We start from the raw sequence: 27,868 nt of genomic DNA on the forward strand, positions 1-27,868 counted from the left end.
GACATCTTTTCATAGCACATCCCAAATCCTGACTTCTAAAAGCATCGTAGAAAACCTAGCGGTGTGTTTCTTTGGTTAAAGCTGTCTTTGTTATCAAATTTGGCATTATAGGTGAGAAAAGAAAAAGAAATATGTATTTTTAAAAGTTAAAAATAAGCCTGTCTTAACTCCAGAGAGAAAAATAAGCAAAGGCTCATACAACCTGATTAAGAAGTTTTAAGATTCACTAAGGTACTGACATTGGGGAGACTGGTACAGGTGTGTATTTTTCTTTGAGAGACTCCTTTGCTTTTCACAGCGTTGGCCCAGGGCTTTTTGGAGTGCACGTTCCCTCTCTATTAACTTTTTCAGGAGAGCTGAGCACAGCCTATCACTTGGATCTTTATTAAACTAGAGCTCTCACAGGCTCCACATTCAAGATTCATTAGGTGACAAATGCCAGGAAGAAAGACGAATCATCTGGAAGGATCCTGGATTGTTAATGCACTTCAGAGTTCTCTGATCATGATGATTAATAATCTATGTAAAAGTGACATTTTAATGAACACCTTTCATTTCTACCATGCTTTGTGGGCTTTATAGCATTTCCTCATTTTATTTCATCAACAACCGCGAACATTGAGTACCTACCAGGAGTGGGACTCAGATTCTGCCCTTGAGTCACCGCCAGCCAAGCTGAGGAGTGCGGTGGATGCACAGGACTAAACCCCTCCATCAGTTGAAAGAAAACCTAGAAATTGGGCACCAAGGTAGGAGAGAGATGCAGCCGTTTAGGGTAGATGGAAAGACTTTCTGGTATAGGTCAGAAGGCTGTTCTAGGCCTGCAGTGGGGAAGTAGGTGGCAGGGGCAGGCACCCAGCCAGGGAAGTGAATGGTAGTGAAGCCCCATGCCATGTTTTAAAGCAAGAATGTACAAAACCACATTTACAAAGGTTTATTTGAAACAATATGTAGAACCAGTCAAGACTGGTGGAAAAAACTGAAGAAAGAAGACTAACTGGTACCTGTTATTAATAAAATTAGCTGATACTCATTAAGAGGTCACTTAACCAGAGCCCATGCTAAAGGCTTTATGCGAATAATCACATTTAATATAGTCCAGTATTCCTCAGAACTAAACTCGGGTTAGTTGATCACAGAACTGGGACTTTATTTTATTTTATCATTATTATTTTTTGAGACGGAGTCTCCCTCTGTTGCCTAGGCTGGTGTGTAGTGGTGCGATCTCAGCTCACTGCAACCTCTGTCTGCTAGGTTCAAGTGACTCTCATGGAGTAGCTGGGATTACAGGTGCGTGCCACCATGCCCAGCTAATTTTTGTATTTTTAGTAGAGACGGGGTTTCACCATGTTGGCCAGGCTGGTCTCGAACTTCTGACCTTAGGTGATCCACCCGCCTCGGCCTCCCAGAGTGCTGCGATTTACAGACGTGAGCCACTGCGCCCAGCTGGCTGGGACTTTAAACCATTACTTCACATTCAAATAATCATAATGGTAGTAATAGGAAGATAATGAGGGAGATGACTTTGTACTAAACACCCACAACAGACAGGTGCTGTACTCAGTGCTTTGCAGCCCAGTGCTTTGCCTGGACTTGTTGGGAGAATGGGCAGGGGAAGAAGTGAATCAGCACTCTGAATGCAGTCATCCTTGAAATATTTTGTCAGCTTGTGAGCCTGAAGATAAGGCTGTGCTGCTAATGTATCAGGAAAGACCAAGAGGGCAGCCAGTGGAGAGGGAGAAGGGGCACTGTTTTGCTTTAAGTAAGCTGGGGACCACTTCCTCGTATTGGGGGGAAAACAATGATACGCAGTAAAAGAAGAAAAAAGGGCCAGTCTCCTTAAATTTCACCAAAATAGTGCAAACTACAATTTTTCAAGAATATAATCAATTATTGGGCAGTCCTTAGTGAGTCTGGAATTATTAAGAATAAATAACACTTTTTTTTTTTTTTGAGAGGGAGTCTTGCTCTGTCACCCAGGCTGGAATGCAGTGGCATGATCTCGGCACATTGCAACCTCCATCTCCCGGGTTCAAGCAATTCTCCTGCCTCAGCCTCCCGAGTAGCTGGGATTACAGGCATGAGCCACCACATCTGGCTAATTTTTGTATTTTTAGTAGAGACAGGGCTTCACTATGTTGGCCAGGCTGGTCTGGAACTCCTGACCTCAGGAGATCCGCCTGCCTCGGCCTCCCAAAATGCTGGGATTACAGGCATGAGACACTGAGCCTGGCCAAGTAATCCAATTTTTAAAAGATGGGTAGGTTTTAGTTAGTAATGTCCTTTATTTTCTGAAGTCTGGTATAAAAGGCAGGAATTTTTGTTCATATTAAAAAGTCATCTGGAATAGTTTCAGAATTTTATGTCTCAAATTACTGCCTTTTATTTTTGTGATTAACTGTGTTTGAAAAGATACATTTTTAGCTATTCTTGTTATTATTGCTGGAGTTATGCATGTAGAAATATACATTCAAACAATGTAGGAGGCACAAAATGAGCAGTTTAAATCGCCTCGACCTACTCCGCAGAGACTGCTTTTAATTCTGGTGGTTATTCACACTGCATTTAAATTGTTTATTTAACTCAGAAAGGACACATAGTTTTAATGCTTATTAAGAGTTTCATTGTGTACAAAATGGTATAGCATATTGTGTCACTTTTATGAAGAGGCAATGGCCCATAATACATTTTAGACACAGACTTTATTGAAATTTTCAGCAGAAAGCTCTAAAATGTCGATATTAAATGTAAAAGTATGTTTTTAGTACATGCCACAAACATGAACAGCTTCATTCTATTACTAAACAGTCATTAAAATATTCATCCAAATTCTATTTGAATAACTTTCATGTCTTGTAAAATCTGAAGAACCTTTTAAATTGATGGGGTATTAGAATGTTGAAAGAAATACATTTGCTTTTAAGACCAGCCTTATCAGAATTCGTGAAGGCTATATTGTGGCATAAATGTATATATTATAAATGTTGGGGAAACAAAAAGAAAAAATCACATAAGAGTGGATAACTTCCTGTTGAATATAATATTACCAGTTTTTTGTTTTGGGATTTTTATTAAAGCATTCAGTATTGTCTTCTCGTACTTTTCAGCCACATAGTTGAACTCAAATCAGAACATGATCCTCCAACTTTATATTCATTAACAGTAAGGATTCAGACAAGTGTGGATTGCCTTGTTTATGTTGTGGCCTCTGCATGTGAACCCTCTGGGTTACTGCTGCAACACGGATTTTCATCCGCCTCCTCATTTGATTAATTAACCCAGCTTCGGTCATTGTTTCAGCAGCCCCTGCACAGGCAGCCTCTCCGGCCTGGCCCACCAAGTCTCCACTAGAGCCTCTTTCATTTCACCCAGGGAGTCTGGGGAAGGCGCTGGACAGCGGTGTTCATAATTCCTTTGTCTAATTGCATAGGATCAGGGTGATAAAGTTTAAAAGGGTGTTTGCATCAAGAGTGGTATTTCAATTTGCCCTGTTAAATTATTTTCACCTTTTGCTGATAGATAGCATGCCTAATTTTATGAAATGCCATTATGTTCACAGAAAGGAGATGGGAGTGGGGAAGGGTTAACATAAGAGCAAATGCTGCAGCCCATCTCAGCCCCTCACCCAGCCTACATGTCCATTAAGACCAAAATTCTACCTCAGGGCAGAGCTGCCCTTCAATACTGTTCCTTCTGTTGTCTCACTGTGTTGTAGCCCATGGTGACCGCAGGGGCTCTGACACAGAGAGCAGTCCTCTGCCTTCCATGGCACCCCTCCCAGGGGAGGGGGAAGTCCTGGCTGGTCCTTTCCTTTCCTTGACTCACCCAGGGTTGGCACAAAGGGCAGCTGGTGGGGGAGGGGCAGAGGTGCCGGAGCAAAGGGGCTCTGTTACTCTTTGCAGGATAAGAGTCCTTAATCTGCAGTCCCTCATCCCCAAGGGGTAGAATTACCTCTTAATCTAATTTACTTTATAACCTAAACTCATTCTTCTGAGAAGGGTTCTATAGGAGTCTTCAGCCTGGCAAAGGGGCCTGTGGGACACAAAGTGTTAAGAACCTCTGGAAGGTGGCACCATTCTTCCCTCCAGCTGAGCAGTAATGGCCATTTCTGACTGCTCAGCCACTCTCTTTGCTTCCCCCCACCCCAATTCCAGCCAGATACATAGTAAGGAATCAATCAAGACTCATATTTTTAAAATCTCTTTATTATTTGTGGAATTTTACACAGCCTGAGGCATTTTTGATTGAGGGCATAGAGTGTGTGAAGAGATGAATCTACATTGCCACTCCCAGCCCATTCTGTAACCCCTGCCACTGCGGCTGTTCATTTCAGAGTGGGCTGAGGTTCCACAGAGCAGCTGAAGAGCTGTGAATGGTAGTTAATTGCAGTGATGTTAATTAGCATGTTATAGGAGGTAAGAAGAGGGGATTCACATTTCTCTTTTTACTGCTTCAAACAAATGATCTAGATCTTTGCTACATAAGCCACTGGCCACATGTGGCTATTTAAACGGAAATTAATAACAACTAAAGAAAAATTAAAGATCAGTTCCTCGATCACACTAGCTACATTTCCAGTGCTTGATAGCCACATGTGGCTAGTGGCTGCCATATTGGAGAACATGGATACAGTACCTTTCCATCACCGCAAATATCCATGGACAGTGTGCTGCTAGTTCTCTACCTCGCTCACCTGCTGACTTCAGAGCCTAGCCTGGGCCTGTCCTTCTGGCTTCCTCCTTCCCCCGCCCCCCACCCCACTCCTTTGTCTCCCATCCTCATGCCTCTCCCCACCTCCCTCACCCCACCGATATCCTTGTCATGGAAAGGTGTGACAGGGTTCCTGCTGTGAGTTCAGCTCCACCGTTTTGAAGTGGTTCAGCATATTAACTACCTACCTCCCTGTGATGCCCTGTGAATTAGGAAGGGCAGGCATATCCTTTTCTATTTTTTCGGTAACCAGTGGGGAAACAGGCTCAGAGAGCAGCGATAAGTAATTAACTTGTCCAAGGTTGCACATGGACAAAAGCCATCTTCTGATTTCTGGTACAGGCTTTTTTCTCATGGTTTGTGCTTTGTAAATGTTTAGGGCAGTCATGGTCTTAATTTTAAAGATACTATGTTCAACATTTCCTGTGTCTCTCAGCAGGGTTTCACTGTGGAAGTGCACGGGAGTGCAGCAGGGAGACCTCGCTGACCGTCTCGCTCCTCAGCCACAGGCCACCTGGCTTTGTCAGTTTCCTTATCTGGAAAATTCGTGGAGGGAGTCATTACAAAATGATGCTAAGATTTCCTCTGGTTCCAATATTCAACATATTTTTGATTACTTTTTACTCATATGGCTTTTTACTCATATGGCTTGATTTATTTCCCAAATGATTCAAGGACCCTTTTCAAAAGGTTCTCCCCTTGATCTGGAGCGGCCGTCACTGTGGCAGCTACCTACTGACAGTGCAATAGCAGGCCATCTCTAGGGTGACACCTGGAATTGCCTGCCAAGCCCTTGCCACCCAAAGTGTGGTCCTGCCCCAGCAGCGCCAGCATCTTCCTGGAGCTCATGAGAAATGCAGAATGCCAGGGCTGCTGAACACGAATCTGCATTTTATCCAAATCCCAGGTGATTCGTTTGTATCCCAAAGCTTGAGGAACTGTGATCCAGGCCCTGGGGAAGCAAGAATGAGCACAACTCACCTGAGTAGAACTCGGCCGGAGGGGAATCAAGCAGACATGGGGGACGTGCCCAGCTCCAGACCCTCCTAGCCACACTGGGACATGGCTGTCCCCTCAGGGTTTGTCCAGGTGAGTGTGAGCTCCTTCCCTGGGTACAGTCATTCTTTTGGTGTGGAGAACACCTTTGGCTCTGGAGTCTATTTACTCAGGGACTCATTGTCTGCACTCACAGCCTCTTTCCTCCATCTCATTAATACTCAATTGAAGCACTCTGATTTGCAGCAGGCTTTTTACGCACACCCTGTGGTCCTGTAAGATCTTTAAAATTAGGATTAGAATACTGGTTCTACAGGATACACCTGGAGTTAGGTGGACCTTGGGCCATGTGCTTTTAAGTCCCCAAAAGGCTCAAGGGAATGCTGACTTTACATTCTGGGAGTCCACAGGAGGCCTAGAGAAACATGAGGGAAGGAGGAACAGGATTTCATCAGATTGGGATTTGGGAAATGGCTGTTTCAAATAGAGGAGAGGACAAGGTGGGATTTAGCGTACAAAGACCCAAGGTGCCATCCTCAGAGGCACAGAGAGCATCATCATGTCATCCAAGCCCTATGGAGATGGGTGACCGGGATGTTCTGGGGCTGATACTGGACACCTGCCTGCTCCTGGGAGGGAAACGGTGATCCATCTGCAGGAGCCCTTGGCCATGGTGGCAGCCAATGGCTGGATGTGAAATTCAAGCTAGATGTGGACATTCCTAATCTGCCTTACCTCACAGATGGGAAGAACAGGATCGTCCACAATCCTGGACGTCCTGGATCGTCCCGCGGCGCTTACAAGCACGCTTCTTCAGAGTGGTGAGACTGAAGAAGGAAAGGTGCCAGGAGACATCAGGGAGGACCAAATGGTGGAATACCACCTGCAGCTGAAACAGCTCCACCATGACCCTGACATGAAACATGGAAGCCTCCATACTCGGAACTGCAACCTGGGCAGCTGAAACATTTCTGCTTGTTTCTGAGGAAGTCATGGTTTCCAGGGGGAAAGCTCACCTTTTTGGATATTCTTACCTGTGATGTCTTAGATCAGAACTGTATGTTTGAGCTCAAGTGCCTGTATGAGTTCCCAAATCTGAGGACTTCATGCATCACATTGCAGCTTTGGAGGAAAGAGCTGCCCCTGTGCAATCTGCCTGTTCTTCGGGATGCCAGTCAGCAGCGAGATGGCCCGGTGGGGACCAAGAGCGTATGCTGAGCAGGACACAGACACACACTGCGTGTTTCGTTCCATCCTGTCTCTAGGGGCCTGCACTCTATCTTCTCTGCTCTTTTCAATAGGATTTAGGCTAAAAAACAAAACAGAAAAGTCTGAAGCAGAGAGAAATTCAAGATAGAACTCTAAGACCATGTGGCTTAAACAACAGAAATGTATTTTCTTACAGTTCTGGAGGCTGGAAGTCTAGGATCAAGGTGTCAGGAGGGCTGGTTTCTTCTGAGGCCTCTCTCATTGGCTTGCAAGTGGCATTTCCTTCCCATGTCCTCACATGCCCTCCCCTCTGCGTGTCTGTACCCTGATTTCTTCTTCTGCTAAAGACAGCAGTCATACTGAAGTACGGCCTACCCTAATGAATTCATTTTAACCCAGTTAGCTCTTTAAAGGTTCTATCTCTAAATACGGTCACATTTTAAGATACTGGGGGTTAGGACTTCAACATGAATTTTGGGGCACATGGCTCAGCCACTCATCTCCACAGCCTCTTCTGAGGAATGAGAGTGGCTCTTTCTGCATGCAGTTGTCACACCCTGTGCCTGTGTCATGTGTCCCTGTGCCTTGAGTGTCCAAGTCAAAAGTAACCATGTGGGCTGGACTTCGAGAAGCCACTTGCCCCTCAGGTGTTTTGGAAACTGAACCTGACCAATGGGGGCTCTGCAAACCGGAGGTGCCTCCCTGACCCAGTCAGATTCTCCCTCTAGGAAGGGGGACTGCCACATTCTGGGAGCTCCTTTGTCATAGGAAAAGACCAAGTCACTGGCTTTGAGGATGGGTCCTGAGGGAACAAGTGCCATAGTTCTGGACCTGCACGAGGGCAGCTGTGTGTCCCAGGCTTGGCCATGAGAAACCAGAGAGATGGGCCAGCTGCTGTTTAGTCTCCATGTCCCTCACTACATAGTTCCCTGTGCTAACTGCCTCCTTGCAGCCCAAAACTCTACTTAGTACAGAAAGATGCATCAACAATGGACATTCCCAAGGAACACATGGGGAAAGAGGCCATTAAGATAGGCCCTTAAGTCATGAGTGACCTCTGGAGACCAATGCTAGGTCTAAGATAAAGGCAGAGTAAGAGCTCAAGTGTCTCTGTCTTTGGGGTCCCCCAGATGCAGACCCTGAGACAAAGATTCATGTGCAAGTAGTTAATTGGGACCAACAAGGAAATGGAAAAATGAGAAAGTGAAGGGAAAAAAAATCAACACGAGAGGTGGTAATGAGAAGATTGCCACTGAAGACAACTAGGACTCAGTCCCACTGGGGGCCTGTGGGAAATGGCGAACATGTCTCAGGGTTGTTCCACCTGGGGCCAGGAAGCTGGGCCATATATCCTGCAACCTCCACCTGAAACTGCGTGAAGACCATGAACTCCCCAGCCCTAGCCACTTGTCTAACGGGCCCAGCACCCTCCTGCTCACCTCCAGGCAGAGACTTGCAGATGCTGGCAGCGGGAAGCCAGCACAAGGGAAAAGGGAGTGCACAGGGGCTGTGGGCAGTGGCTGCATTCTGCGGCAAGCTCTGCCTCCTCCCCTGAGTCACAGAGCAGGAGTTCCAACCACAGCTCTCTCTGCTCAAAGCAGCTGGCTGTTCACTGGGTGAAAAGGACTGCTGATTTCTGAGCGATGCCTTGTGGTCAGACCATCAAGTATCAGATCCTCTGTCACAGACACAAAAAGCTGATTCCTTTTGTTTTACCTTCTACATCTAACTATCCTTCATTTCATACCCATTCCACACAATTCATCTTACCCTACAGAGGCTGATGGGGTAATTCTTTTATTTTGTAGCTAGTAAAGAAACATGGAAAGATCTGGAAGTAGATACTTAAGTAAAATTCCTTTTAATAATTCTTGTGGTTAGACACAGTGGCTCACATTTGTAATCCCAGTGCTTTGGGAGGCCAAGGTGGGAGGACAGCTTGAGGCCAGGAGTTTGAGACCAACCTTGGAAACACAGTGAGACCACATCTCTACACAAAAATAAAAAATAGCTGGGCACGGTGGTGCCTGCCTGTGGTCCCAGCTCTTGGGAAGGCTGAGACAGGAGGCTCTTTTGAGCCCAGGAGATCAAGGCTGCAATGAGCTATGATAGCATCAATGAACTACATCCTGGGTGTCAGGGCGAGATCCTGTCTCAGAAAAAAAATGAAACAAAACAAAACAAAAAGTTGCAAATCTCTCAGATTAGGGAGCCCAACACTATGCACAGAAGAACAAGTTAACTTATTTTACCTTTTCCCCACATTAGGCAAAAAAGTAATCATTTAATTAAAGCAGTAAGATCAATTGGCTACTGAAAAATCTATTTTTTTGGTACACTTTATCATCCTGGGCGGAGAGGGGAGTTGCTCATGTCATCGAAACCATGGAAGGCCCAGGCCCAGGCCCAGGAGTGAGAACAGGCTCCGGAGTGTGCCCCTCAGGTGCACCCTCAGCCTACTCCCCCTCAGTTCTCGGGGGACACTCGCTGGCCAGGATGGCCACTTGGCACCCAGTGGAGGTGCTGCTGTACATACAGGCTTCCCCGAGGATGCCAAGGGGTTGGCCCAGCCCCCACCAACCAGGATGGGACCTGGGCACTGGCTGCCAGAGGAGAACTGGCAGAACCCTGCCCCGTGGAGAAGTCACCCAACTGCCTTCTGCAGAGTGGGAGGGCATCTTTGTCCTCCCCCACCCCTGCCCACTCTTCTGGAATAGGAGAGGACGCCCTGGTAGATCCCACCTCCACTTCCAGAATGCTTTTCCTTGTCAGAACACTGGCTTGATTATAAGATCGGGTGCTTAACTTCTCTGAAACAGGCTCCTCTGCAGAAGGACAGATTGGCTATGATGATCTGATTAGACGACGAGGAGAAGGAGCCTGGCCTAGAAGGTGCTCAGTACGTGGCAGCGGTGATGGTCATCGTCTTCAGGTGCGAGAGAGGCTGGGGTCAGCGACCTGGGGCTTTCTTTGTATCATTTTATGTAGAAAGGTAAAAATACCACAGGCGAGAACAAGCAACAAAGGGCGGATGAGATTTTTCATCTGCAGCTTTGAATTGATACCTTTAAGTATTGAGCTATTCTTTTGTTAGGACAGAACACGTTATTCCATTAGAAGGGAACATTTTGGGGTGGTGGAAGTGTTCCACGTCCTGTGTGGGGTGACAGTTACACGCATGTCACATCGGCAGCCTGAGGAGGGAGGGGAGAAGGGACGGGCTGGATACCTTCAGCTTCTTCATCGCACTCCAGGCACCAAGTGCAAGGGCAGGGAGTTTCCATTATTTAGGGAATGCAGCCCTGGTGTAGAGGACACCTCGCGGAGACATCTCGAATCCCGCAGGTGTCTGAGCTGCGCTGCGCGCCCCAGCCGGGAAGCCTTTTCTTATCCAACCGCGCCGCCCCGCGGAAAGCCTGGGTACTGCAGACGCCCTCACCGGCCCACCCACAGCTGGTTTTGAAGCGGGGGCTTAGAAAAGTAAAGGGGACAGTGTTTGGAGCCACGATGCCTTTGATGTGAGGCGGTTCCACCCAACAATCAACGAATCAAGCTGGAACTGCAGGCCCTGCTTTTGTTGGGGGGAGGACCTTAAGGAATGTCACCCCCTTGTCCCCTACCCTCTGCCCCACGCCCAGCCTCTCAGAAGGCACCAGGCGTGAGTAGAGTGCGAGGCATCCACACCCTCGTGTCCCTTCCATTCCCGGACACCTTTGCACCCTAGCCGAGGCCTCAGCACGGAGTGAGGGTTGCCTGGGGTGCCCTGCTGGGTGGGGGGCGTTCTTGCCTCCCGGGCCCTGACCCCACGGTCTGGGTCGGCGAGGCGTCTCCCCCTGGCGTCTGGACTGTGCGCCTGCCCCGCTTCCAGGCGACGAACGGCAGGAGCCGGGGGTCCGGCGGGACCCGGATCCAGGGCGGGCGGAAGGCGAGGGTCTCTCCTTCCCAGAACCCCCGCCCCGCAAACCTGCAACCAAACCGGGTCCCTCCTCCGCATCGCTCCCGCGCTCCCGGGCCGCCTCCCCACGCGGGCACCCACTCTCCGGGCCCTCGCAGCACCGCCCTCTCCGCGTCCACCCGCGCGGCCGACGCCGCCAGGGGCCCTGAGATCGCGGAGACAGCGCGCCCTGGCGCCTGGCGGGGCCCTCCCAGTGGCCAGAGCGCTCCGGGACCAGTCGGCTGTGGTCTGGCCCAAACACGATGGAAACCGGGGCTGGGACTGGCGGTGGTACGCACGTGGAGAAGAGGCATGGAGGGAAAACCACAGCCGAACACAGGTCGACTCGCACCTCCCAGGCACCCGCCGCCGTCTGACTCGCGGCTCTCCCCAAGGTTCCGACTCGCCGCCACCTCTTGGCACCACTCACCGGGCTCCGACCCGGGCCGCGAGTCCGCTGATGCGCAGCTGCCTCCCGGCGGCTCCCGGGCTCTGCCCGGACCCGCGCGCAGAGACGCTCGGGAACGCTGGGCTTGGGCGCCTCCTGGCGGCGGCAGCACGCGGCACACGCTCGGTTCTCCGGCCCGAGGGGGCGCGTGGAGCGTACGCGGGATCCGCGCGAGGGCCTGGGCTGCTGGCCCACATTTCCCCGCTTGCTCGGATGGCGGCGCTGAGGCCTATTCGCCTCTTTATTAATAACGATGCCTCGGGAGGGAAAAAATAGAGACTTTAAAAATCAGAGTGCGAGAGAGGAGTGTGTGTGTGTGTGTGTGTGTGTGTGTGTGTCTCGGGGCGTTGGTGAAAGCAATAAAACTCAGATCGCTTCCTTGGCGAGATAGCGGCGGCTATAATGCGCCGGGGGGATCAGGGGTTTATTTGCAGATCCTGGATAAAAGATGATATATCGACACGGTTTAGAGTGTCACTGCGCCTGGCCTCTCAGGAAGCCACAAGTACATATTTCCTGAAATACCGCCCAGCACGGTATCTAATCCGCCCGCCACTTAACACCGGGAGGGGAACTTCAGCACCGCACAAGCGCGCTCCCGGTTTCCTGGTTCTGGGTGGGGAGAGCCCAAACGGGAAGGATCTGGTATGCCTAGACGCCCCCTCCCCTGGCCTTTGTCTTCAGTCCAAGTAATCACTTAGCGATGGGCCTTAATAAATACGTCTGAGAACTGTCCTTATGCTCGGTAAATATTGGATTAGCTTTTCAATGACCAGGCTCTTGAAAAGGCTCGAGAAATACACACCAGGTCTCAACTAAGCCCAACAGTCAATAGGTAAGGAAATAAGTTATTTCCCCATCTGAGGTGGGGAATGTTGGGAAGGGGGGCTTCCACTCTTACCAAATTATCTGATTCTACTAAATATGACCGTTGTACTAAATAGGAAAGGGGGCGCCTCCAAGTTTCCCATTAGTCGGAATTTCCACCAGCTCAGTTCTGCTCATTAAGGGCCGAATGACTTTGTGGGGAACATATCTGGGTTCCAGTTTTTATTTCCACAGAGCTCAGCATAAACTATTTTTGTTTAGTACATATGGTTTATTTGGGGACTGCTTATGAGAGTTTTGACCTGGCAATTGCAGGGGAGAAGGCATGACCCAAATTATTTCCGACTGCCTCGCGCCAATTTGGACCGCTTAGAGGAGGCAAAAAATGGGCAAATTCCTTGGAAGCCCTGCTGTGTCTCCCTGGTACTGAATTTTGTAAGCACGCGATACAGGAGACATTGAAAATTAAAGAGGAAGTATCTCCCTCCTCCAACATGGGGAGAGACGCTGTTGGAAGAAGTTTCTGAAGTGGTTTCCCATCGCACCAAGAGGCCAGTGGGATGGATCCCCGCGCATAATTCAAAGGAACGCGCGCGTCTTTAGCTCTTAGGGGTTGGTAACCAAGTGGTCCGGCCGGGCGCAAGTCGCCTTGGAACCGGCTGCAGCCCAAGTCTAGCTGGGCCCGGGACTGAGCGGCACCCTTGGCCTCTCAGAACCTTTCTCGCGGTGAGTGGAAAGGCGGCTCCGCGCGCAGGCGCTTCGGGGCCGGTCGGTTGCGAAATCAGGGGGTGGATTTTCATCTACCCAGGAGCGCTAAGCCCGTAGGGGACCGAGCATCACCCAGGCCCTGGGTACCCTGAGTTGCCTCCTGAGCCCCAGGACGGTCCGATGGTGCAGAGCTCCCAGGCAGAAGTTAGTTTCCTGATACACACACAGCAGTGAGCAAAGTGCGCACAAGTGAGCCAAACCCTGAAGGCGCAGGTTCGCCGACTCCCATCCCAGCGTTAGAGTCAAGGAGACAGAAGAGAGGAAGGAGAGAAGTGAGGAAGGGAGAGAGATTATGAGAAAAAGAGATTATGAAAGTAGAGAAAGAGATTATGAGAGCGAGATTATGAGAAGAGAGAAAAAGAGAGATTTTGAGAGAGAGAGAGACAGAATGAGAGAGATCCAGCTTTCAGTGTCACGGGGCCTAGGCGGGGCAAGCGCCCTCCGAAGCCATCAAAGACAGGGGTGGCTTTTTCTCCCCTCCTCCAGCCTCCTCCCCAATAGATATAGCACGAATTTTTAATGCGTCTTCCTTTCACAGACAACAATACAGGGTTTGAAAGCCGGACACAATTTAGGTTTTGTGCGGGTCCCTCCTCGCGCTCCCTCGGCCCAGCTGGCCATATGGAATCCAGCATGGAGCCCGTGGATGACAAAGGGACCCAGTGACAAGCCCAACAAAACCCCAAGGAGACTTCTGCCTGACTCCGGGATTCACTGCCCGCGATAAGCGCGCTGAATGGTGCGGGGTGGGGCGGGGGGTGGGGGGCGGGCCCCTTCTCCTTCTTCCCCTCTCTCTGTCCCCGCGATCCTTTCTCTGTCCCTTTTTAATATGCACGCCTCTAACATCTCCGGCTCCCAGCTTTCCCATTGTGCGGTTTTGTACCGCCCGCTGTAGATTGGGCGAAGATAGACTGCTGAAGCGGACCCCGCGCCGGGTGCGCTCCCAGGGCGCTGGGGTTAGGGCCACACAGGGCTCCGCAGGCGCTTTTATTGACTCCATGGGGACCCGAGGACAGAGAGAGGCGGGCGCCGGGTCCATCTCCCGGGCTCCCGGCCGGCCGCAGGAGCGCACACCCAGATTGCAGGCCCGCGGTCCTGGCCACCGCTCCAAATTTGTCCTCAATGAGCAAGTGGTGGAAGCCTGCCAGGGTGAGGACCTTCCACGCTTCCCCCTTCCTCTCTGGAAACCTGAGGGTCTCTTGTGATCATTCTCACCCTGGAAGCCCTGGGGCCTGGAAGAGTCAAAATGGCCTCAGGCCTTCTGACAGCTCCGCTCCAAGAGACTTGAAACCCTCACCTTTCCTCCCAAGAGGATTTTGGGATTAGGGGAAGTTGCAAGTGGATGTTGAGTGGTTAGTACCAGGGCAGGTTGGGCGTTCAATTATTGCACAACAAACTATTTGGGAGAAATTCGTTGGCCTTTAAAAACAGTAAGACATAAGCCCCCAAACATTGCCAAGCTAGTGTGGAGAACAAAGGGAGACATTTTAGCATTTAGAAAAACTGCCCTTTCCCTGAGGATGAGCCCGGAGATGGGAAAGGACCTTTACTGGGGTATTAGAAAGACTTCCGAGCCCTCAGTTATCCAGGGGCGGTGTGGAACGCGGGAATAAAGTGTCATCGCGTCCCTGGGCTGCTGCGCAGAGTGCTATCGACGCACAGATTTGGTCGCACGGATAATCATGTTTGCTTTAGATATTGAATTAAACCTGATCATCAACTAGAGGGAGCGAGAAAGTCAGCTGGGACCGCTCCTTTTGCCCGGCCTCCTCACTGCCACCCCACCCCCCAGCCTTGATGGTGCAGCTTCGGAGAGAACAGAGATACAATTTCCAAATGCACCGACGTTCAGTCCCTCAGCGTCTCGCAGCACCCGCTGGGCTCTGAGCTAGAGTCCCAAGTATTTTTAGAAACCCGCGAGATAGAGGAGAAAGGCTCATCCTCCAGTCCGCCAGGCTTCCTAAGACGCTCCCCCGCGTGGCCAAGTGTGCGCCAGCATCCGCCAAGGAGATCTTCCTCCAGCAACAAGGGTGGGACGGAATCCGTTCCCCGCCGGAAAGATGGATGCGCCCTTCCCGGGCGTGCCCGGGGCTGTGTGCCCACTTCCCATCCGGGGAGCTCACCCCACCCCTAAACCTCTACTTCCTAGCAATTCACCCAGTTCCACGCTCAAGGGCTGACCTGGGGGGACCGCACACCCTGGTTCGGACCGCCGAACGCTGGAGGGAAGGAGGCCCGGGATCCAGTCCCCGGAGAGAGGCCTGGAAGCCCGGAAAGGATGGGAGCGGAAGGGAAGGGAGAGGCATGGTTTGCTGGGATTGCCAAAGATTCTCGCTCCCTGGCTTCCTGGGGCCAAAGATCCTAGGGAGGGCTGCAGTATCCCCGCCCTCCCCCGAGCCCAGAACCCCGCGTACTTCCCCCAAGCCCCCTAAGCCAAAGCCTCGCGCGCCCTGACCGTTCCCACCCCCAGCCTTAGCGGTCTCCTAGGTCAGCACCAGCCCGCAGATTTTGAAAAGGAGTGGGGAGTGGGGAGAAGGCAGCCAGTCTTAACCCCAGACCCCCACCCACCCACTTTCTTAGCGTGAGGTAAGTCAAATGCAACAAAGTGAAAGTCATCGAGTGTAGTGGCTTCAACAGCTTCTCAGGCTGAAGGAGCCACTCACAGATTTGGGCCAGAGAGGGGGGTTTGCTCTCCTCGCCTTTGCGGCTCCCGAAGTCACTTTTCCTCCCGTAGCCGGACGCCGCCGCCCGGGGTTCAGACAGCGCGGGAGACCAGGGGAGAGGCCGGGGAGGGTGGGCGACCCTGGGCTTCCGGCCGACCGCTCGCAGGCCGGAGGCCGAGCGTTCCCCTCCCCGCCCCAATCCTAGGCGCGGGGTGCAGCCTGTGGTCGGAGGGGCCTGCACCGGGAGCCCCGCCCGCCCCAGGGCCCCGGTACCCCCGGCCTCCCCGCCCGAGAGGAACCGCCTGTGGGAGCCCCGCGGGCGGCCGGGCCCGGCTCCCAGGCCCAGGCCTCCGGCCCGGCGCAGTAGGACAAACGGGAGGGCAGGGATTTTTTCTTTTTTTCTTTTTTAAACACAGGATTTTTATTAAAATTCTTATTTAAAAAATCGAAAGCTTTCTGCGCCCGGCGCTGTTGGGGAACCGCGCCGAATAGCTGAGCTCCAAGTTCGGGGCTGAAGGCCCGGAGGACAGGGCAGAGGGCTCCCTGCCTACAGGGTTTTCTTTTCCATATTTGAGAAATGTTTGCACAATAAAATAAAAAGAGAAAGGAAGAAAGCAGGGGAAAACGCAAAAAACAAACAAACAAACAAACAAACAAAAAAACCAAACCCAAACAAACCACAAAGAAAGGAGGTGGACCCAGACGGGAAACAGGCCGGTCCTGAAGGTCATTTTGGCAACAATCACCACCGATATTTACAACGAAAAGCGAAATCTGCCACCAGTTGTCAGAACGTTTACATGGCCATAAATATTTAGCATTTTCTTATTTTTTTTAAAAAAAGGAAGAAATTCTCTATATTTTTAAAGTGTTCTCCACTTGCTTTAGAAGACGGCTGACAATATCGCTACTCACACAAACATATTTTACAAAATGCACGAAAGCAGGGGTGGGGGGGTCGGTCTTTTTCTCGTTTTCAAGTGACGACATTAACGCTGGGACGGTTTGGTCCCCCCGGGGAGAGGCAAAGAAGCGAAGCTGCGCAAACATTCTGTAAACACGGCGTAGAGTTCAGCCCCCTCCAAAGGTTCAGAAGGAGAGGCATGGGCAGAGCTGGGTGGGTGGAATCTGCCACTCCAAGGAGACGCAGGCAACCTCCCGGCGCCTCCCTAGTGGAGCCGAGAGTCAACTCGACTCCATAATAATAATTATAATAATAATAATAACCACCATAAGGACCGAGGCCTCCTCGCCGCCACCGCCGCCGGGGTGGGGCCTGGGCCTGGGGCCGCGAGTCTCGTTGGGGCGGCGCTCACCAAGTCCACTGCTGGGCCTGGACCAGGGGGTGTGCTGTCGGGTACTGGGGGGTGCTGGCCGAGCTGTACTGGGCGTTGTACTGCATGTGCTGCAGCGACTGCGCGCTGTAGGCAGAAAAGGGAATGCCCGCCTGGAAGGTGGCGGCTGCCAGGTCCTGGGCTTTGAGCGCGTGACATGGTTTGCCGTCCCTGACCAAGACGGGCACGGCCACCCGGCGCGGCGAGGGCAGGGGCGTCACCTCCATACCTTTCTCGGCCCGGGCGCGCTTCATCTTGTAGCGGTGGTTCTGGAACCAGATCTTGACCTGCGTGGGCGTGAGGCGGATGAGGCTGGCCAGGTGTTCGCGCTCGGGCGCCGACAGGTACCGCTGCTGCCGAAAGCGCCGCTCCAGCTCGTAGGTCTGCGCCTTGGAGAAAAGCACTCGCCGCTTTCGCTTCTTGCCGGCGTCCCCCCCGCCGCCCGGGGTCTCCTTGTCATTGTCCGGTGACTCGTCGGCCGAGGGCTCCGGGGACTTGGAGCTTGAGTCCTGAGGGGGCGCGCCGGCAGCCAGACCGTGCACTGGGGGGAGGGGGAGAGAGAAGCGCGTCAGGCGTCTGGAGGCCGCGCGCAGCCTGCACCAGACTCGGAGCACCCTGGATCCTCCGTGCGACCCTGGACCTCCGCGCCTGGCAGCCCAGCCCCGCTGCCTTTGCCATGACCCCTGCCTTCCTCTACGCCTGACGAAGACGTCGGGGCCTCCCAGGGTAAAGAGGGAAATCCGTAGGAGTGGGGGCTAGGGGCTCGCGTTTCAAGGGGCTCACATAGTGTGGGTGAGAATTTTGGGGGGGGAGTGGCACTGAAGATCATCGCGGGTTAAGGGCTCCGGCGCCCTTAAGCGGTTTCCTCTCCGGCGAGACGTGGGCAGATTTTTAAAAGAAATACCCCACAATCCCAGCATTGATCGGCTCGGCCATTTAAGGCAGGTTTTTGGGGGCTTTCGTTTCTGCTTTCGGGCCTTCTAGACACCCCCTGCACTGCACAAAGCGTCCTCTATGATCGCGCAGGGGGCAGGGTGAGCTATTTATACCCGGGCCACCCGAAGCCTCCCCACCCTCCACCCGTACCCGGACGAGGCTCGCTGACTACCTCCAGGGCGCCAGGCCAGTCCCTCCCAGCGGCCGGAGTCCGGGGGCTGCGGCTGGAGCCATCAGTCCGGGCTGACATCATATACCAGACCCTGGGAGGTATAGCCCTTCTCCCTCTTTCTCCTTAATTTCTCGCATTGAAACAAATTTTGGAGACCAAGTTCTTTCCCGGAACTAAGGGGGCTTGAAGAGGAGGGCAGAGGACATCCTATACAAGTGTTAAAAATCTTTCTACGGATCCGAGTGAGGGGGTCCGGGCTTACATGGCCCCTTCCCCTTTCACTCCCAGCGTCCAACCCGGGCTGCGGCTGCAGGAATGGAGGGGACCACGGCCTCGGCAGCCAAGTTTTGCTACTTACGGGAATACTGAAGGCCCTCGGTGCTGGCCAGCCAGCGCGTGTACGGGTTGTCGCTGCTGTCGTAGAAGGGGTTCTTCAGGGGCAGGCTCTGCACCGCGTCCAGGGCGCCCTGCCCCAGCGGCCCGGCCCTCTTGGCTGGCTCGGGCCCCTCGTTCTCTTCCTCCGGACCTTCGGCCACAGAGCCCTCCTCATCGTTGGTGTCCGGCAGGTCTAAGATGTCCTTGACCGAAAACCCCGTCTTTGTGTTGGTCAGCGACATGGTTCGAGACCCCAAAATTTATGTCGCAAAGTTGTAGCTTCACTTGGTCAATTCGTGGCGCTCCCCTGCCCCGGCGGGCGGGGGAGGGGGGAGTTGGGGGGAGGGACTGGGGGAGGGGAGGGGGGAATTGGCTTTAATTATTGGGATAATTATTATTTTTAAAAAGAGAAAGAAACTGGGGATGGGGAGGAAAAAAATGAAGCCCAACCCAGTGCCTCTCTCTGTCTTCTTTGAAAGCACGCGGAAATGGACGCAGGAAGCTGGGCGGCCTGCGCGCCCAGCGCCGCGGGCCCCGGCCTTAGTTTCTAACTCCAGGAGGGGTGCCAAGGCGGCGTCAGCTCGGGCTCCGGCGGCCGCTCGGCGCGCGGTGGCGGCTGGTGGCGAGGAAAAAATGGGCCATTGCCCGAGCGATCAGTCCATATAAGGCTGGGCTCCACTCACGAACCTGGGGAGGGGGGGAGAGGGGGAGAAAGAGAGGGAGGGAGGGAAAGAAAGAGGGAGGGAGGGGGAGCGAGAGAGGGAGCGGGAGAAGGGTGGAAAAAAGGGGGAAGAGACATTAAAAACGCAAAGGTTGGCCACGTGTGGGCGGGTCTTGGGAGTCAAGTGGATGAAGACAGTATTTGCAGATGTGAAATTGTGGGTTTTGGGGAGCTCCGCGCTCCCAGCCAACGGCCCTCTAGAGCAAGATGAGAGGTGTAACGTGTCAATTAATTGCAAAGACGGGGCGAGCCTTTTTTTTTTTAAACCCAGTATTTACATACAAAGGGCCACCGCGTCGCTCGCGAGTCCACACACTTGAAAGGGCCGTTTTAACAAATTGCATCTTAAAAAAGATGGGGGTGGGGAGGAGGAGGAGAGAAAACAAAACAGAAACCAGGAGGAGGGAAAAAAATCCTCTTTAACATTCACCGGTTCCTACCTCCCCGCCCCCGCGCGCCCACCCCAGGCAAGCCGGAAAATTGGCGATTTGTGGCGCCTTTGGAAAAGGGGGAGGGGGCGAAGGCCGAGCTGCGGAAATCTCTCCTTTCCATCGCTGGTGGTTCCCTAAACAAGATCCGGTTCAAATGGCAAGAGCCCAACTTCTGTAAGCCTCCTAGGTCAATATTTTGGTTGAGGCTTAAGGATGAGTGCTAGAAATGACAAGGCAAGTAATTGATTCCAGTTAACCGCGAGAGAGCCCGAAACCCAGGAGAGAGCTCCGCTCCGGGCCGGCCAGAGCCACCACCAAGCGACCCGCCCCCTTCCAGCCGCCCTTTATTTGCTAAAGACTCATTTATTTCCTTCACTCCGCCTCCCCCCACCTCCCACCCCCAACCCCCCGCCTCCACCTCTCTGCGGCCAAGGAGGACGCGCAGTTCACTTTCTGCTTTGCGGGCGGTCCCGGGGAGGGCGGGGTAAGAGTGAGGAGCTCCAACTTCGGCTGGGGTCGGACCCTGGCCCTGCTGCCTCTGGGCTCTGCGGGCCTCTTTCCCCGGGTGGAGGAAAGGGCAGACGGCCCTGCTCTTTCCTGCCCTCTATTATCCCTCCCTCTCCGGCCCCCTCCCTCTCCAGCCTCCGGCTAGAGGTGGAGCAGCGGGAAGGCGGCGGGGCGGGATTGCGGGGGTGGGGATGGGGGTTGTGTCTCCAGCCTGGGTGAAGACCCAGAAAGCTGCGGGGGAGGGGGGTCGCTGGGTGGCCCGACGATGCCCCGTTTTCTCCCCAATTTTCTTCTCCCACGCGAGTTCTTTAGTATGGTCTCTTTTTGGACGCCTTGGGCGCGTTCGGAGTACGCGCTCCACGTTTCCAGGTTAAGTCAGGTTAGTGTGAAGTTTCCAACCACTCTCGGCTCTGGGAACTGAACTTTCCCGGGACTTGCACTTCCTCCTCGGCGCTGGGGTTGGAAAAGACCACGCCGCATTTACCACCCCTTCTTCTAGTTAAAACTTCTTTGGAGGGGCGCAGGGGGGTAGATTGGCTACCTGATGCTCGTTCGCCCCAGAGGAGTGTCAGGAAGGAGCTTTGTCTGGGGGCAGGGAGGGGCACAGAAGGCCACCCCTGCGGGGTCCAGGTCTAGTTTTCTCACAACCTGGGCTCCTCCGCGCGGGCCAAGCTGAGCGCGCGGGCACCAGGTCCTCCTCGCGCGCAGCTGCAGCGGCCGCCGCCGCGCCCCAGCTGCCCCCGGGTTGCCAGCGCCGGGTGAGGGCACCTCTCCCCGAGCCGCTCGGCGGCTTTCTGCAGCCCTAGCTGCCTCGCCCCCAGTATGTGACGTGGGTGACAATGGCCCAGGTTAGAGCGAGCCCCTCGTCGGCGCGTCCTGGGTGGTCGGACCCGGGCAAACACAAATACAAACCGATTGCTAAGCTGCGGACAATGAGCGAAATGTAGACAAATGTCCCGCTCCCGTTGGAAGCCTTTGTCCCGGCTCGGTTTTTGCATTTATTTCAGTGGCGAAATAATACATGATTGACGCTCTCTTTCAATGTGTCCTAACTGTTTGGAATAAATCTAAGGTTGTTCCTAGTTGTCATGGCATTCAACCCTTTTCAATGGACTATCTCTTCATTCATTTCTGAATCCGTCCACAATATTAAGGAAACCCCTTCATGTCGACGCTCCCCGATTCCTCTTTCTCCTCCTACTTTTTCTTTTCTCCTTTCTCCCCCTCCTTCCCCCCTTTTTTCCCCTGGAAGAATTAGAAACTTGTTTGAATCGTCTTCCTCGAACCCGTTACTTTTCGTGCTTTTTTTTTTTTTTTTTGCTCGCTTTCCGTCTCTGTCTTTCTCAGCGCCCCCCCTCCTCCGCCCTTTCACGTGGGAGCTCGTCGCTCTGCCCCGTCGGAGGAGGGAAGTGGGTTCTCCAGGAGTCGGGGAAGCGTCGAGTTTGGATCCAGGGGCGGGAGTGGGCCTGCCACTGCTATTGTTACTCAGCTGCTAAATAAATAACTGGAGAGAAAAAAAGTTCCTCAACCCAAGCGTTGCAGCAAAGACCCTCCTTTTGTTCCTCCTCTTATTCCTCAGTCCTAAGGGGGTGGAGGCTCTCTTGGGGTCCAGGGCAGCCACTAGGTTGGGGACCCAGAATAGGACCTGGTTGGGCCAGGCAAATTCTTGGGTCAGGTGGCAAAGGGGTCTTTGGCAGCAAGTGTCGTTTCTCGCATATCCCCAGAGCCCTCTTAGGTGGGGGAGTGCCCGCAGAGGCCTCCCAAAGCGTGTTCATTTCTTCAGCTGGGAACCACCTCGCTGAAGTTCCATGTAGTTCCCAACTTCTCTCCCCCTTCCCCAGCATAGTGACCCTTTCTTCCCAGGATCTAAATCAGCACCGCTGCTATTGATCAAGTCCCCTCCCCTCACCCGTGGGAGCCTGCAAGGTCCGCAGAGCACCTGAGAGAGGATTGCTTTCCTAGGGGAATCCTGGCTCCTGGAATTAATCACGGGGAGGGAGTGCTGCCATAGGCGCCTAGAGAAGGAGGCCCTCAGCCCAGTTCTCAAAGGTGGGGTTTGCCTTTGCGCCTGCCCCTTAGCCTCAATGACCAGCCGAATCCTTCTGGGTCTCAGCTTGCGGTGTCCTCTTGTCGGAGCACCTGAGGCGCCCACTTCCCCTGCCCTCGCAGGACGCCTCCTGGACTCCGGCCCCTCCTACACTTTCACCCCAGCGAGTCTTCCAGTTTTTATTTCCCCTGGCCTAGGGGCAGCTGGGCAGGGAGGGAGAGAATTGGAGAGAGCTTCGGCCTTGCCTCCTCCGCGATCGGTGCTGCCGGGTCCACAGCACTCAGCCTCTCCCGGGACCTCGAGACTCATTTCCCCATCACTTCTCGTCCGTGTGGTTCCCGCGTCCGTTTCCAGAGCGTTAACATTTGCAATTGAAAAGGCGCTGGGAGACCGCTGGGAGGTCCGTAATTGAAGGGGAGAAACTGGGCTTGTTAGTGGAAGATCATAAAATGCAAGTCCCCCAGGAGCGGCCTGTGGACGCCGGGAGGCCTGCGCAGGCCCAGCTGGCGGCCAGGGCAAGTCCGGTGCCCAGAGCACAGTCCAGTGTCTCCTCAATTTCTTGGGCCCGGCTTGCGCCCAAAGAGCCTAGGGGCCAGGCGCCAAACGCACCTTTTCTGTCCCAATTAAACAGGTGATTGCATCCTGAGGACTCCCCAAGAGGCCTCCCCGAGAGTACCACAGCTAGGCCTTCTAGAGCCCAGGAGCTTTGGTTCTCCGCGATCCCGCACACCCGCAGGCTGAGAGGCCCTGTCCCACTCCCTTCCCCCTCCGGAGGGTTCTTCAGTAAGGGCCCACCACTCCCACCCTGTCAGCGTCTGCCTGCACCAGTTTCAGCTCCTGGTCTCCCCCACTCGGCATTCTTTAGTAAATTCTTTCCAGGTACCATCTTGCACCCAAGCGAGTTCAATGTCCTCCGTTCCGTCAAGTTTGGGTTTGAGCTTTGGGCTCAGCTGCCGTGGTCTGGAGACCTCGTAGGCACTCTGCAAGATGCCTCGTTCTGCTGCATGCTTGGGGAGGAAGTTGAGGTGGGTGCTGGAAGTTCTGAACCCAGCGTGCCCCGGGCCGGAGGAGATTTGCTTGGTGTCTCCTTAGCGTCCGGAACACCGCGCACCCCTGCTGGGGTAACCTGAACAGCTGGACCCCCCAACTCGATCTTTATTATCAGCATTGGGGCTCCAGGTTCCGTACACATCTCTAGCTCTATTCATTCTTCCTAGGTTGAGAACGGACGCATTGGGAGTCCTACGCCCGGGGGAAAGGCAGGAGAGGGGAGGAAGAGAACCTGTGCCCCTGGAAGCTAGAGGAGAGCCCCGCTCTCTCTGCTGCTCTGGGTTCCGCAACGAATTGAGTTCGGGTTCAGGCGGCTGGAGCGGGCGCGGGGAGGCTGAACAATCGCCGGAGGCCCAGGAGGGGAGGCGAATGTACACAGGCTAAGTGGCCCCACTCCAGGACAAGTGGCCCTCTAAGTCGGCCCAGTGTTTACCTGTTTACTTTCCCAGGTAGCTCAAACACGAGCGCCTTTTCTGCGCTCCAGGGCACGGGGGCCGCCCAGAGGCACCCTGCTTTCCCGGCTTCTGCCCTCCCACGCCTCAGCTTTACGCCCCCTGTTGTGGGGGTGCGCTCTAAACAACAGCAAACCAGGCAAGAAAGGAAGATACAGGAAAGCAGGCGAGGCCTCGGCACACCCTACGGAGGGGAGCCTTTCTTGTGCCTGTGGAAGAAGTGGGCTCCGTGGACGGCATCCGACCCTTCCCCCATCTCTGTTCTGGGCACCTCTTTGGAGACGGCGCTCGCATCCTTCCCCGTTCAAGCCGGTGGTGAAAGCTTGCAGTGCAGGTACCTGCCCCCTGTCCTCCAGGGGAGTAAAGGGCAGAAAAAGTCTTCGGGGGTAGGGGTGGGGTCTTGGGGCCTGCTCTAAAGAGGGGGCGACCTTGAGGAGCCCAAAGCTTCAGCAGCCCTAGGCGGCACACCTCACACTCCCCACCCACAAAAGCGCTTCCAATCATTAAACACACAAGGTCTTTTCCCTTTATTTGGAAACACTAATTTGTTTGACTTCATTTCATTTCTTCGTCTTTTTTTTGGAATGAAAAAGGGTTGAAAAGAAACTCCTTTCCTGGTACAGTATGTGGCTGAGCTCTCAGGCCCTCGCACATCCCATCTCAGATAACAACCTTCAAGTGGATTAGTTTATTGTCTGGTTAGCGCCAAGGTGCAAGCGTTTGTCTTCATTCACTCCGGAAACAAAGCGCGTTGCACCTTCCTGCTCCAGCAAGGATTAACGGCGCGGACACAAAGGTTTTGTCGGAGGGGGAAGGTTTATTTTATCTTGGGTTGGAGACTCAGAGCGTGGCATGCACTTGAAATCAATGGGGAAGGAAAATGTCACCCAATCTGGTCCCTGAGTGTAGCGATAAAGACGTTCACCTTAAGGATGGCATCTCCAAAACAGCCCCACTTTGGCTTCGCCTTCCAATGCGGGAGCAGGGGCTGCAGGAAGCAGAGGTGTCAGCTCTCACGTCCTGGATGAAAGAAATAGGGGAATGTACCCCAGGAGTACTACCCCGTGCTGGGACCTTTGCTAACCAGAAAATGAAAAACAATCCCAGCTCCAATTGCCCTCACCTTCTGCCCCCAGAGAAGGAAACAGGGTCATAGGAAATCCCTTCTGTCTGTGGGGTGGCAGAGTGGAGTCTCTGGGTTGGGGAGGCCTAAAGCTGTGTGAGTCTGCAACTTTGGAGAGGCCAGACCGTGCCCGGCAGATCTCTGGCAGGAGAGACTCACAGCCATTGGACAGGTGGACGAGAAAGTGGGCATTAGTGTGAAAAGAAAGGAAATCTCAGCCTGCTTTGGGTTCAAGCCTAAGGTGAGTTTTTTTTTTTTTCCTTTGGTCCATATTATATTAACTCTTTAAATTGCCCCAGGAAGGGAAGAATGAGTGGATGCCTCCCAGATGGACAATCCTCCCAAGTCAACTAAGAAGGAGTTGGGTAGATAAGTTCTCCAGGCCCAGAGACTGAGTTCAGATTCTGTGTCTGGGGGAAAATCCCCACCCCGTTCCTACAGAGTGGCGGGAATCCCATTGATGCCACGGAGAGAACTGATCCTGGGACCTAGAGCCTGGAGTCCCCCTACGATTAACTGTGGGTGCAGGAGGAAGGCATCTAGGTGAGCTCCCTTCTCCCTATTCTTTTTCAAGGCAAAATATACAACACTTTCCCAATTATCTGCCTCCCTCCCACCACAAAAGGGGCTAATATCTCCCAAGGATGTAAATAGTAATAGAAATTAGTATTTGTCTTTCTATTAATCAGCCTCATTGTGTGGGCATAAGACCCTGCGGGCATATGTTAGGACTTTGATAAATGCACTTTAATGAGATCTTTAAAAATGCATCCAATAAAATAAAAGGCGAGGAAAGCCGTTTAACTTTCATGGATGTTAAATTGAACACGAACTGTGGCTCCGGGCACGCTACAAAATGGAACCGGCCTCTCTCCAATATTTTCTTTAAAAACCTAGCTTTAAGCCTCCCTCGGGCCAAACGAGCCTGTCCCAGCCAATCCATTATCACCGGTTTATTGGGGAACCAAACGCCACGTCCCCCTGGGCGAACTCCTTGGCTTTATTCGTTCGCGCTGCTCTAATGACTAAATATGTTACAATGAGATTACGCATCGTCAGTGTTGCCTTCAGGAACGTTCTTTCAGCCAAGCCCGACCTTCCCCGGATGAGGGCGATTTCAATACGGGAGATCTGGGTTTCTCCAGGAAACACGCGCTGAAAGCACTCTCTTATCTGAATTTACTTCTTAACACGTGACAAAATCATTACAACAAGACTTTGGAAAACAAGCGGCTCTCCTAACGGGTTGCATTCAGCACTTAAAGCTGGGTCGGGCAGGCTGATGTGAAAAGTAGTTGTCGGTGGCGCGGAGAAGGCACGCTCTTAGCTCGACCTAAGGGCTGGGTCCGGGAAGGACAGGGAATGCACCCTTGGGCCCTTGGACACAGAGAGGGGGTTCCTAGGGCTCTGTCTCTCTCTCTCCAATGTGAGCCCCAGAGGTTCACAACCTTCCCCTAGACGCAACGTCCCCTTTCCACCCCCAAGAGCCACTAAAGTCGAGAAGGCGCCAGAGGAGCTCCAAAGGGCCTCCTGGTAGTGTGTGCGTGTGTGTTGTGGGAGGAGGTTGGGGCGGAGGGGGCGCCCCTCGGAGACAAGGACCCCACCGAGGTTCATTTCTGATCCTCTGGCGATCTCTACTGACACAAACGAGAACTGTCCGGCGCCGGGCGCGGCCCAGGCGACACTCGCCTCCCAAACTCCAGTCTTCAGTCGCCTCTCCAGAGACCTCAGTCCACTGCGCGGGCCCTCAGCCCCTGCTCCTCCTGTCTGCGACTCCCACCACTTGCCCTCGTGCTCATCACCACCGTCCCCTCACGTCCCAGTTCCGTCTGAGGAGAAGCCCCTGTCTCCACTGGGCGCCATCTCCAAATTACCTTCGGGACTTCTGCCTCTGTTTCAATCCCCGATCCCGAGCTCCCCGCGACGCACAGGGGGCGACTTACCCGGTGGAGGTGGGTGCAGCGGCCGCCCCTTCCTCACCGCGGCCCCGCCAGCCGAGGCGCAACCGGCCCCGGGCAATCGGGAGGGAGCTAGCCAGGCGCTCCGCGCGCCCGCTCCGCCTCCTACTCCCGGAGCTGCGGCGACAGCCCCGCCGCATTTCAAGGCGCGTCTTTATCTAGTACTCCACCTACCCGGACCCCCCTCGCTCTGCGCCCTTCCCCCACCGCGCGCCCTACCAGGCGGGGCTCAGGGGACCGCAGGCGGGGACCGCCGCGGGTGCCGCGCCCCTCCGTCCTCCTCCGCCTCCCAGCCCCGCACCTTCCCAGCCCCTGGGACAGTCCCGCTTTCCCTGACCGCACCGGAAAGTGCGCAGCGGCGGGATCACCTGGCCTCGGCGGCAGGTAAAACTTTTCCTGACTGCAGGCGCGACAGAGGGGCCCTGCCGGTCCTCGAGTGCTCGCCACTCCTGCCGTGATCCGCAAAGTCGGGGAGAACTTCGGAGGCCCCGCACTTGCCCACCTGCTGCGTCCGGACTACGCGGCTTGGGGACCGAGCCGAGTCAGGACCCGGGAGAGCGAGGGGCTCATAACCGGGGTCCGCCGTGAACCCGAGCTCCGGCGCCGCTCGGCGGCGACGACGGTGCCCCGAGACCCCTCTCTGCTGGCAGGCCGCGGTGACCGTGCCCGGAGCGCGTTCCCGCGCCGGGCGGCTGTGGCAGGAGGACCAGACAGTCAGCGCCTGGCAGCGAGGGCGACGCCGGGCTTCCTCCATCGCCACCGCCGGGCTCCGCTGCGGCTCCCGGGCTCCGCCGGGTGCCCCGCGCCATCCCCATCCCGCGTTCACCGGAAACGCGTGCGAGCTGGAGGCTCACCTGGAGCGCGGCTGCGCCGCTGGAGCCTCGGCTGGGCGAGCGCGCAGGTCCCGGCCGCTCTTTATCCCGAGTCGCGGGCGGCTGCGGAGTCGCGGGCGGTCGGGCGGCGGCTCGACGCGGCCGGCGAGCGCTCCCCCTCCCGGCTCCGGGCTCCTGGCTCCAGGCTCCCGGCCCAGCGGCCCCACCCTCCTAGCTCCGGCCCCGCGGCCACCGCGCAGCCCCAGCGGAGGGGGCAGCTCCCCCGCGCCGCGCGCGCTCTGTTTGTTTTCCTTGCCGGACTGACGTGAGTCAAAATATTGGCCATATGTTCAGCGGTAATAAATTGGGTATGAGCGCAAACACACTTGGGCTT

At 54.2% G+C, this 27,868-nt stretch overlaps 1 protein-coding gene across 1 annotated transcript; it reads right to left on the minus strand.

The window, feature by feature from the left end:
- Positions 1-16,261: 16,261 nt before the first annotated feature.
- On the minus strand, positions 16,262-27,605 carry NKX2-2 (NK2 homeobox 2). The gene is made up of 3 exons (XM_525279.4): positions 27,517-27,605; positions 18,357-19,060; positions 16,262-17,431 (listed from the first exon to the last, which is right to left on the minus strand). Exons 2-3 carry the CDS (start codon positions 18,613-18,615, stop codon positions 16,869-16,871), a joined length of 822 nt encoding a protein of 273 aa, XP_525279.2. The 5' UTR covers positions 18,616-19,060; positions 27,517-27,605; the 3' UTR covers positions 16,262-16,868.
- Between the last annotated feature and the right edge of the window lie 263 nt (positions 27,606-27,868).

The sequence above is a fragment of the Pan troglodytes genome, chromosome 21, assembly GCF_028858775.2.
Source record: "Pan troglodytes isolate AG18354 chromosome 21, NHGRI_mPanTro3-v2.0_pri, whole genome shotgun sequence".
Taxonomy (NCBI): Eukaryota; Metazoa; Chordata; class Mammalia; order Primates; family Hominidae; genus Pan; species Pan troglodytes.